Source organism: Cotesia typhae, unplaced genomic scaffold (genome assembly GCF_013202065.1).
Source record: "Cotesia typhae breed Kobodo isofemale line unplaced genomic scaffold, CoteBio_Ctyphae contig_4, whole genome shotgun sequence".
Classification (NCBI taxonomy): domain Eukaryota; kingdom Metazoa; phylum Arthropoda; class Insecta; order Hymenoptera; family Braconidae; genus Cotesia; species Cotesia typhae.
Window position 1 is genome coordinate 3213844 of NW_027423748.1, and position 12929 is coordinate 3226772.

The window sequence follows — 12929 nt, forward strand, 5'->3', positions numbered from 1 at the left end:
CAATTTTCTTTTCATTGAAGAAATAAAAGTTTAAAGTTAATAATGATAAAACTACCCACAGTTCATTAGAACAAATAAATTGAATTGAATAGAGACACTGAGAAGTTTCAAATAGTTACTGTAGTAATTTTCATATTTCAAATTAGCACCGTATAAATATCAACAGCTCACTGTTTAAAAGCTCACATTTGTCCTTCATTCAACAAAATTAGTTGTTGTTATTATTATTATTATTATCGCGGCATTAATCACCTCATTTGCATTCCACGTCCCTCGCGTTCCGGCAAAGCACGGTTGGTTCGATGTTTAATTTCATTTACAAGTCACTAATCACTTGTACCTGAAAAAAAAAAAATTAATTAAGATTAATTGACTAATCCATAGTGATAAAAAAAAAAAGGAAAATTTTATTTATACTAATGAAAACAATTATACTTAGACTAATATAATATAAATACTTAGATAAGTGCGTCGAAACCGGAACGAGAACGGATTACAACCATAATCATAATCATCTTGAATAATATGTGTTTTAGCCTTCCTCGCGACAACCGCTTCCCCTCGTCCTCTTCATCTAGCCGCGAAAACAAATTTACCACCAACAACAACAACTACAACAACTACCACAACAACAAATACAAAAGTAACCCCAAATAAGCTTCATCAAAGCGCGTACGAGCGCTCCAATGGCCGGTCAGGCATCAGATCAGCCTCAGCAGCAGCAACTTCCTCGGGCTCGAGGTCACTGGACCGGGTCACCAGTAATAATCGAAAAAATTTGAGCTTAAGTCATAGTCCAGCCTCAAGAGCCCGAGGATCCGCCAAAGCCAAGGCGACAACCGCGCCTACTGCTGATCACCCATCCAAATCATCCTTCACCACCACCGACAATCGAATTCAATCGTATCGAGCTAATGCAGCCCTGCAAGCTAGTAAGTAGCATGCCTGTGACTCCACCGTGTATTTTATTTTACCTTCTCTTCCTTTTTCTTCATCCCGATAATTATCTATTGATTTTAAATTATTGTAGAATTTACATTTTTTTATTATTATTTCTTCTTATGATTTTATGTCTACGATTATCGAAATATTTTACTTTCAATTATTATTATTATTTGATTTTCTTATAATTATCCCTTTTATTTGAGTTTAAATTGAATAAAAAAAGAAAATTTAACTAAAGAAACTTTTAATGAGAAAAATAAATTGGGAAAGTTTTATTATTTCAAATTTATCGAATCAAAAATTAAATATTTTATATAGTTGATTCATAATGAACTATATTTCTTATTTTATAAAATCTACAATAATTTTTAAATCAAAGTGTGCTTTTAACTTGTCATTATTTATTTATAACAGAGATAAAAAAGCTTTCAATGTCTTTTTATGTTTTATTTTATTTTATTTTTTACGCATAAAACTCCTCACAGGGAATACAGATACCTAAAATTAATACCCATGACGAAAATAACTTACTCGATAACGATTATTTATTAAAAGTATCTTCATCATTTAATAAAATCTAAAAGGAAATTTTTTATTTTTATTATTGGAAATTCATTTAGTTTAATTAAGTTTTCTTCGACTAAAATTTTATTATTATTCTTTCTTATCAAAGAAGTTATTAATCGATCTTTCAACAGAATAATTACGTTGTATATTTTTTAATTAAAAGTTATTGACAAAAAAATTATAATAACTTTTACTTATGAATATTTAATAATAAGTAAAACTTTTATTCTAAGCAAAAATAATTGATATGACGTTAATGCGTCAAAAAATGTTGTATTAAAAATTTTCGTTGAATATTTAACACATCTGTGGGTAAAATTAAACACTTTTTTGTATTAATTCTCTTTAATTAACACAAAAAAGGGTTAAATACTCACATGGAAAAAGTAAACTGTAATAAATAATATTCGATTTATAACAAGTAATGATCAACCGCTAAAAATTATTATTTCAAACAGTAATATTCTACAATATTAACTTTTTTAGAATACATGGAAAGAACAAGATGACAAGAAAAAAAATTTCAGATAGTAGTTAAAAAAATCCAGATCATATTACGTGGTGTCTGGATTATACTCATTGTAATCCAGATTATACTGGGTGATATCTAGATTATACTAGCTACTATCTGAAATTTTTTTTCACTCAGTATAATCTAGGATGATATCCAGTGTAATCTTGTTCTTACCGTGTAGCTTTAACCTTTTTAATAACAGTAATAGTTTAAAATGTTAAAGTATAATAATTAAGAATTTTGACTTTAATATTTATCACTTCGTACCTAAAAAATGATCGCATTATACGTAAAAAGTATAAAATACTGTTACTTAATTTTCATACAATACAGTAAAATGGTAAATTTTATAATTATTGACTTGCTTAGACTGATAAAATGTATATTTTAAAAGTAGAATTTCTACTGTTTCAAATGTTAAATTCTCCCAGTATGGACTATATATTTAAACTGCAATTTTTACTGTTTGAAACAGGAATTTTTTAAGGAAGTACGAGCGATAGGCGGGGTGGGGATAGGTATCGCCTCTAGCACGGTAAGGAGAGAGCAGTAACCACATGATTTTTCTCAATATATAGATTTACATTTAACATTGGCTAATGGCGACATTAATTTTTCTTTTAATTAATACGCTTTAGTCGGGCAAGTGTAAATTTTTTTTAATTAAATTTATCACTAGTATATTTACTTTCAACCATAAGTTTTTTAAAAATATTCACCGACAGTTTTACGAGAAAAATACAGAAATGTATCAATATTAGGAGGTTATCCCATAAGACCAATGTTAAATTGCTCAACTTTAAAGTTAATTATTCATTTAAATGATCGGGCAATCTCCTTCAAATTTTCGGAATTTGTTTAGACTTATTTGAACTTCATATTAAAAAAAAATCAAGCCTTTTATCAAAAGTTGCCTTGGTGATCGTACTTCCTTAAAATGAGAGAGTCGTTATTTACTATAGTGACAGCTACTTATCATTTATTTTCGATATTAAATTAAAAATTGGGGCTTTTACACTTTCTACATTAAGTCCTGTAATATAAATATTTTTGACACTCCGATGTCCGCTTTACTGTTTGAAACTATGAAAATCAACCGGAATTCGAGTAAATTTTACAGTTTACTTTTTTCCGTGCATGAACACAAATTTTTTTATGCAATGACGCAAAATTTCTTCCGGGTAATTCTTCCAAACTTTTTTCCTGCATAATATATTCTTCACCACTATCATTATTAACCTTTTTACGCAAATGAACTTTTTCGTGTCAGTGTCACAAATTTATTTACTCACACACATGGAACCCATCACATCTAATCAGTATTCTATTTTTTCAAAACCAAGGATCATTAATCTCACCACCGCAGCTTCTTGGCCTCTTTTTACTGATCCCTTTCTTTTTCTTCTCTATATCTCGGTCATATATGACTCCTTTGCTAATACTTTTTCTTCCTTTGTACTTTATAATCCAATCGAGTAGAATCCAATCCAATCCATTCGGTTTGATTCTTTTTTTTATTTCCTTTCTCTATCAATCTATTTGCTCGGTTGAGTTATCCAATCGATTAACAATATGCTCTCTCTTACTCTTACTCTGCGTCATTATTTTTTAAGTCTGTGTTCACTGTTATACATATATTGTTGTATGCTATTAATAAATCCTTGACTGTTATATTATATATGTTGTACTGTTGTACTGTTGTGTGTGGATTTAATATAACTTGATGTTGATATGTTATGCAATGTGTGTTACGTAAATGTGCTACACTTATTTACCCTAAAATAATTGTTTAATCGCACGATATATGATCCACTGAAAATAATTTTAATGAACAATCTGATACTGTCTGATTTTGATTTTGTTTCAATAACAGTAATTGTTATAATTTTTACTATTAATATAAATAGTAATACATAAATGTTTATATATGTGCTAATGAATGTTTACTTTAACAGTAGATAAGCTCGATATTTGTGAGGAAGTCTGCAAATTCTTGATATTAAAAAGCTTATCATTAAATCCATGCTACCGTCCTCGACGTCGACTTTATTTATATTTATTTTTTTTATTTATCGTCTTGGATTATTTTTTGCTGTAAATTTAAATTATAAACCGTATAAATTTTTTAAATCTGCTGCACGGCTTTTTGGCTCGTTGTGTAATTATCATCTTTAGTTTTATTTTAAAAGTAATTTTTTTTTTAAATTGTGAAAATTACAGAAATTAATCCACAAAAATTACGCGGTTTGTTTTATTTAATAGTTTAATAGTGAATAAAATTATACCAGAATTTTTATTCAATGTCAACGGCAGAAATTTTTTACTATTTTTGCATGATTAATAAGGAACATGTTTTTTAATCATTAAATACTTTTATGAAATTCAAAATTTATATGACCATTTCAGATTAAATACAGTAGATACATAAATTTATAGAGATTTTTGTTAGATGTAAAAATTTAGGTATTCGAAGGACCAGGGTTCGATTCCCAGTAGTAGTAAAAATGAACTGAAAGAAAAAAATTTACATAAGTGCCTTGTTATCGTGATTCTATTTTGCTTATTTATTCAAATTTCAAGGGGAACTTTTTGGTTGATTTCAGATACAAATATTTTTTATTTCAAATTAAATTTTAGTGTAGATAATTTATAGATATTAATGTTAAAAGTAAATTTAAATGAAATAAAAGCATAAATTGTTAGTGAAATATTTAAAAAATTTTTGTTTATTTTATTTCGGGTATGAAACAAAATTTTAATTCTTTTTAAATTGATAGAATAATTTATCAACTATTAATAAATTAATTTATTTATCAAATACAAAAAATTATTTTTTAATTTTTATCAAATGAAATTCTTTGAAAATAAAGTTACATTTATTAATAGTTATAAAATATTTATTCGCAGTTCACACATTATTTTTAAAAATTGATTTATTAACTATTAATAAATATTTTTAAATCATAAAAAAATAGTGATTAGTTTTTGATAAATATTTTTTAAATCATCTTATGTTAGAAAATCATTTATAAACAAACATTAAAAAATTTGTCTATTAGCACATATTCATATAAGGTATCGGCGGGTAATAAGGCCTAGTTATTGGGAAATTTTGAAAAAAATCGAAAATATTGCATTTAATTATTGCAATTTATCGTTAATTTTTAAATTAATACAAACAAACTTAAAATTAAATTTTTTAAAAAACCTTGCGAATAGGCCTTATTTTACTACGGTAGGTTAATATTAGAGATTAATCATCACTTAAATTGAGCAACAATACTTTTTAAGATGTTGATAAAAATTAGAACAATGATTTTAAATTATTAAATATAAAATTATAAAAAATGTTTACCATTTACTCAAATCGTTTTTTAGGAATTCTTCTGCGCTACTTTAGCATATGACGGATGATGAAATATAGAAGACAAGGAACGTTGTATCAGGACTCTATAAACTTGTAGCGACATTTCTATGCTAGACGCTTCTACTAGAGAAGGCTTAGTGAAAGCGGTTATTTTAAATAGCATTTCTATCACTAAGGCCTTATTACCCGCGGGTACCTTAGTTAGTCTTGATATCTAGAAATAAAAATAAAATTTCTGTAATTTTCACAGAACCGTTTTTTCCTTTAAAAAAAATATACTAAAAATAAAAATGATGATGAATAATCAAATTATCCAGGTTCTAAATAAACTAAAAAATTTGTAATTAAACAAAAGCAGAAAAATACTGTCGAAAAAGTAAAAAAATAAAAAAACGTCGAGAACGAGGAGCAGTGTCGACAATGGAATTTAAATGAACATAAAACAGCCGCAAAATAAGCTTCAAATATTGGTAATTCCAGTGACCGCGGAGCCGCAGCATATGAATGGGGATGGAACGGGCGGCGAGTCAAGCGTGGCGTCGACCCCTCCGTCGCAAGCTGCCACCGTGTCAGCACCCGCGGCGACCGCGGTGGTAACAAGCTGCCCGTGGTTCGACGACGAGCCCGTGATAAAGAGTCCACCGGAGCCGACCCGGGTAAAGAGTCCAGAGCAGATGATAATGCGCTCTCCCGAGCCGGTGAATTGGACAGTGCCGCTGGACACCGGCAAGACCTTCACGGTGACGCAAAACGTCCTCGAGGGTAAGGAATAACATCTATTTGAATAAATATTCATTTCTTGGTTTTCACAATCAATTATTGATTATTAATTACTTATTTTAGGGGAACCGCTGACGAGACCTCACAGCGAAGCGAAAACCTGGGCAGCACCAACAGTTCACTCAACACCGCAATCAGCACCGCCGGAACTAGCAGCTCTGCACAAATCTCATCCGCAACAGCATTCTCAGCATTCGGGCTACAAGTCCCCCGAGAGCGAGAGTGTCTCACTGGGGAGCTACACCGGGCTAAATGGCCACAAGGACATGGACTCAGAGAGGGACAGTCCATTACCAACCAATCTACAGGGTACACCCACTCCAACTCAAAGTGATAAGGTTAATTCATCTATTTACTATTTAGAGCTACGACGTCCACATCACTATCAATGTCACTAATATTCTAGTCACATTCCTAAGAAGCTTCAGTCTTATTATTATTATTTTTTTATTATTATTAAAGAGAATGTATTATTTTTTTTAGCCAACTTACCCGATCCGTTTGATGAAGACTATTCAATTTTTATTTATTAATTATTTCACCACAATATTGTCGGTATGAGCACTTATACCATCCTCGGGTGAATGTATAATAATTAAAATTTTTTAGATTTGTTTAAGACAATTTTTATCAGAATTATATAAAGATGTGATTGTTTACTCAGTGAAACTTCTTTCGGCAACCGAAATATTGTGGTGAAATAATGAATAAATAAAAATTGAATAGTCTTCATCAAACGGATCGGATAAGTTGGCCTAAAAAAATAATAAATTCTTTTTAATAAGTAAAGTCACCGATCTTCGAAGTATATTTTAAACATTATTATTATTATTATTATTATTATTATTATTATTATTATTATTATTTTGTTATTAAATGCTCAGGGGGGTTATCCCCGGAGTCCGATTCTCCGAGGGCCCAGCCTGAGTTCCGTCCGTTACTGCTGGACCACTCCGCACAACAAGGCGGTTAGTGATCACAGCAGGCCAAAGTCATTTCCCTTAAGAGACGGAGAGAACCAAGTAAAACAGCCTTCTGCATCCTAACTGCCAAGAACTCAGCTTTTGATGAGCAAGCTGGAACTTTGGCAAGTGAGGATACAAAAGACTGCTTCATCCCTCCTAGGACGCCAACAATCAGGACGACAAGCTTGACACGGTAACCTGGGTAAAGTTTACCAATTTCAAACAGGAGATCCTGATATATTTGTCTTTTGTGCTCTTCTTTGGCTGAGATGTTGTATTCAGCCGGGGCCGAGAACTCAATGACATAAATGTCATGAGTGGCCTTGTCGAAGAGCACAATATCAGGTTTGTTGTGATCTATCCGCCGGGTTGTTGCAAATGGCATGTTCCAATAAATTTTGCAACTGTCATTCTCAACAACCTGGGGAATATCTCCTGGCAAATAAGGCAGCACTGGTGTCACGTCAATACCGTAGCAATGACGAAGATAGTAGTACAGTACTCTCAGGGCAGCATTGTGACGCTGGATATATGCACCTCTCGCCAGCACTGGACATGCCGACAAAAGGTGCATAAGCGTCTCCGGATGTTGTCTACACCTCCTACAGGACGTGTCCGGAAGCTGCACCTGGAGCACCTTGCTACGGTACTCAAGAATGTTAATGACACCATCTTGGCAGGCAAATATGAACCCTTCAGTCTCGGACATCAGGCCCGCTGACTTTAAGAAGGAAAACGTCAGCTGGATGGACAAGCCATGATCACGCACGTGTTTAAAGAACACGCTGTGCATGGACTTGTCCATCAGTTCGCCAAGGAGTAGTTTTTCCTCGGCGTTTCCTGATGACGCTCTTAAATTCCTCCTTTCGGAGTTCCATAAGAGCGTTTATTTCTCCAAGACCAAGGGTTCTTGCCGCATATATTGCTGCCTTATACAAGAATGACCCCTTATGCGCATTTTCATGTTTATGTACAATTTGCATAAGAAAGTCATCCTCGTCTGCAGTGAAATTGACAACTTCGTGAGTTAAACCCAGGACCAAACGGTCGTGAAGCCGCTCCAAACTCTGCAAACCTCTCCCACCGATGGACCGGGAGAGGTATAATCTGGCGACTGATGAATTGGGGTGCATGCTCCGATTCATATTAATGATCTTACGGGTTTTGATGTCGAGATCTCGTAAATCCTTTCGGGTCCATTTCAGGACACCGAAAGAGTATAGTAAGACTGGGACAGCGAGCATGTTAGTAGCTGAGACTTTGTTTTTGCCGGAAAGTTCGGAGGACCAAATTTTCCGGAGTCTCCTAACATACTCGCTCTGGAGAGTTGTTCGGACTTCAGAGACCGCATGCATGCGGTGCTCTTCCATTCCTAGATATCTATACAACTCCCCGGCGTCTAATTGGCTTAAGACGCTCCCATCCACTAATTCGACATCATCACCAGTATCAGAGCACTTACCCCTCGCCAGATGTACGACCGCACACTTGTCCAACCCAAAAGACATTCCGACATCTCGTGTGTACTCTGCTACGATGTTGAGGGCTGCTTGTAGATGATCTTCATCAGCACTATATAGCTTCAGATCATCCATGTAAAACAGATGGGTGATCGAATATCTTCGATCACCCGGAGGCCCCACAGAGTACCCACGAGTTTTACGGAGAGCAACAGATATAGGCAGCAGTGAAATGCAAAACAGCAGGGCTCAAGGAATCGCCTTGGAAGACCCCTCGTTTGTACTCTACAACTCCGGTTACGTGCAATGCGTTTCCACTTCCAATGTGAAATCGCGTTCGCCAGAGCTGCATTGTACGCCGAATACATTCCACTATGTCGGGATTGACTCCCAGGCATTTGAGTAGATATAAAATTAACTCATGTGGAGTTGAGTCAAATGCCTTGCGATAGTCAATCCAAGCCATTGACAGGTTGCGTTGATAGTAGATCGCATCTTGTAAGACGCATCGATCCACTATCAGGTTCTCCTTGCAACCTGACAGGCCTCTTTACTGCCACGTTGTTCATATATCTGTTGCCATACAGGCTCTATCTGCTGCAAGATACGGTTATTTAAAATTTTTGTAAAAATTTTATAAACCGCATTCAAGCAGGTGATAGGCCTGAAATTCTTAGGGTCAGACAAGTCACCTTTTTTAGGTATCAGTACGGTTCGCCCTTCTACAAGCCAGTCCGGAATCGGATCGTCAGCTCTAATGTATGATGTAAATATGCGGGCCAGATGGAGGTGGGTAGAAGTAAACTTCTTCCACCAAAAGACATTAATGCCGTCTGGTCCCGGGGCAGCCCAATTTTTGCTGCCATTTAGAGCTGAACGAACTTCATCCACACTGACTGCAGGGCTCTCTTCATCAGCATTCTGTCGACGGTGTTCCCGACAGAATACTTTGAAGTCGTGCAGAGCTGGAGTGTTGGCGTTCACGTTTGGTTGATCTCCATACAACTCAGTCCAAAAGCTTCCACCCGCTCAGGTGTTGGATAATTCCCGGTAACATCGGTCTTTGGTGTCAGAAACCGTGAAGGGCTGGATCGAAACAACGAGTTGTCGACCAACCGCTTCAGCCTTTTCTCTAATGACTTTTTAGCAGCCACTAGAGCCCGCAATTTATTAAGAGACTCTTCCTTGATGACATGAAGAGTACTCTTGTTCAGTGTGTGATGACGCCACCGAAGTTCAGCAGCAATGCGCCGAATTCGGGGCGTGTATGGTGTTTGAGTTGTGTCGTACTCAATCACACACTGAATGCGGGAGACCTGTTTCCGGGACATGTCAATTTTCAAGCCAAGTTGTGAGATGCGCTGTTTCAACCTTGCCTCGATCGAGAGACATTGTCTCTCTCTCGGAAAAGCCGAAACTGCTGCACCATACACAACCTGGCTCACAGTGAGCAGGGTGGAATCCTCCAGGATGTTTGCACGGAGATCTTCGTTTACCGCGTCAAGCTGTTGTTGGGAGTAAGTTATCTTTTTAGATATACTTACTTGCCGTCCTACAAAGGGATTGTTGTTGTCCAAGGAGGAATTTATTATTATTATTATTATTATTATTATTATTATTATTATTATTATTATTATTATTATTATTATTATTATTATTAGAATTAGAATTAGTATTAGAATTCAAAGAATGTACTCGTGATATATTCAATTAATTATTGCACAACTTGAAGTAAATTCACCCGTTCACTCAGTTGATACATTACAATTTTAGACTTATGTAAATGATGCGGGCGAGTTTAAATTTATTAGCTTCTTCCCGAGGGAGTTTGAAGAAACTGACATGCTTCTGACCACCGCATTTGAATGTTGTAAACCTATCATCGAAATAACTAATCTAGTACTACAAGTTTCATGACAAGTGCTTTATAAATAATTTGTTTAAATCGATTATTGTTAAAATTTTGGATTAATTGTTTTTGAATACATTTTTTGGAATTTTCTAACATGTTTGACTCAGAATTTAAATCTTGATAATATTAAAATTTTTCACGATCTTTAGATTTATTTTTTAAAACAAGAATAAAAAAAGGGCATAAAATAGTAGTTTTTTTTTAACTACATAAAAAGCCGTCAATTGTAATATAAATAACTAAAAGAATAAGAAAAATTTTGTGATAAACATATTGTTATTTTAAAAGAAATTTTTATAGTTAAGTTTTGATACCATCAGAAAGATATTGATTTAAATTTGTACCTTTTCACGATTTTATATATTTTTTTGTGGAAGTCGAGTTTTTATATTAACTTTTTAGAGAAGTTTTAAATAGTTTGTTGGTTCTATAAGTTCTTTCTGTCATATCTTCCATCAATTTAACGGAAATTGATTCTGTCAGTAATATTATTTTTTAAATTTTTTTTTAAAAAGTATCCAAATTATGTATATTGTAATTAAAAATTAGGAAAACGGTTGACCCTGAAGGCCATCCCTGTAATTTCCCGCTAATTCCATACCTAAGCGCTTAAAACTGCACTAATGATGTTTTTGAGCTCTTTGAGCTCAAAAATTTGATAAAAGTTTCATAGAACATTATTTTTTGAATTTTCAAACCACAATACCTTTTTTAATGCTCTACGAGATTGTTAATAACTTTGTAATAATTCAATATATTTAATAAAAATTTAGGGTAATAATCTTTAATGTACCCTTAAGAAAATAAAAAAAATTCGATCCCCAAATTCCTTTACTTTCTCTGTCAAAAACATTCCCGAAAATCACCTCTTTTTTTCTATCGTCACAGTGGTGTTCCCTCTTAACTTAATAGCTACTTACATTAAAATCTTAAAAATTTTAAATTGCACTAGAACTAAAAAAATATGAATGTACTCAGAATATAAAATTTTGAATAACCTGCGCCTAGTATATATGTTGACTATCTTGAATTTGAACAAGTTACTGAAACAATATAAATTGCAGATTTCAGTAGCAGTAGAGAAACCCGACGAACCCAAGAACCCAGCGATAAAACCCGTAGCAGGTACGAGCTTGCGGTGCCTAGAAGATCCAGTTTTTGAATTCGAGAAGAGTAAAGCAGAGACAGCTGCAACAGCACCAACAACGACCTCAACAACATCCGGCGGTTCCGGGTACCGAGTCTTGGAAGCAGAGGACCCGGCATCGGAGGCGACTGCACCCGTCGCCACAGGATCCGGTTATCACGTGCTTGAAGCGCCAGCTTTGAGTCCAGGTTCAGCTCAACGATCGGTCGCGAGTGACGTGCTCGAGATTGCTCGCAATAGATTTGATAAATTCTGGGGCAAGGGCTCTGATAATCAAGCTTAAATTTTACCTTTATTATTAATTAATAATAATAATAATTAATGTTGTTATTATTAATATTATTATTATTATTATTATTATTATTATTATTATTATTATTATTATTATTATTATTATTATTATTATTATATACTGATACTGATACTCTATGAATATGAAGATGCGATGAAGACCTTGGGTTTGATGATTTTGATTATGAATGAATTAGATGTTTAATGAGATGAAAAATGATAACACCTAATCTAACAGGGTGTCAAGTTTTTTAGGTGCTTGTCATCTTTATTAAGCGTGTGCTTGTTCTTTCTAGAGCGTGATGATAGTGTGGAAATTCTTGAACAAAAATAGATTACCACGATGATAATGATGATAATGGGGAAGAGTTGGAGATGGAGGAATAGAATGACAAATACCAGATTCAGAGTAGCGATTTACTCGCTGATGAGCTTCAAATGCTATCGTATAAATCAATAGTCCGCTTCATGCATTTTAGATTGTCGATTTGTGATGCGAGAAATCGGTTTGGAATGATATCGGATTATTAATATCATTGACACTAATCATATTAATGATTATAATTACATTTATGAAGATGATGGTATTATTGTTTATCACTTTCATTGATTAAGCACTATTTATTAATAATTCGGCTTTCGGTTAAGCTTTTGAATAATCACGAGCTTTTTAAATCATCTTTGAAATCAGGAGTCAGTTTTTTAAAACGAGTTTTTATTTAACAAAATTGAAAAAATCTTTAATAAGGGAAAAATTTTTTTTAATAAAATAAAATTCCTTATAAATAAATACTTTTTTTATTTGATTTCAAAGAATTTTAGTTTATTTGAAAGAATATTTATTCTTTGTTATTAAATATCTACATTTAAAGTATTAATTTACGGAAAATTTTATTTTATTAATTTATTACTGATTTTTACATTTTTGTAAAAAACTTGATTTAAAAAACTGGTCGTAAAATAAAAATAAACAAAAAAAAA

General features: G+C 33.3%; 1 protein-coding gene across 16 annotated transcripts in view; it reads left to right on the plus strand.

Annotated features, from left to right (window-relative positions):
- Window positions 1–12681, plus strand: part of LOC141526969 (uncharacterized) — a 92417-nt gene extending 79736 nt beyond the window's left edge. For 15 of the 16 annotated variants that reach the window (XM_074242150.1, XM_074242151.1, XM_074242152.1 and 12 more), the window contains 4 exons: window positions 537–932; window positions 5874–6155; window positions 6237–6511; window positions 11575–12681. In XM_074242150.1, the coding sequence (XP_074098251.1) occupies window positions 537–932; window positions 5874–6155; window positions 6237–6511; window positions 11575–11940 (1319 nt within the window). In that variant the 3' untranslated portion in view covers window positions 11941–12681. The remainder of the gene's footprint in view (window positions 1–536; window positions 933–5873; window positions 6156–6236; window positions 6512–11574) is intronic. The other variant, XM_074242163.1, reaches the window with a different exon arrangement.
- Window positions 12682–12929: the final 248 nt, after the last annotated feature.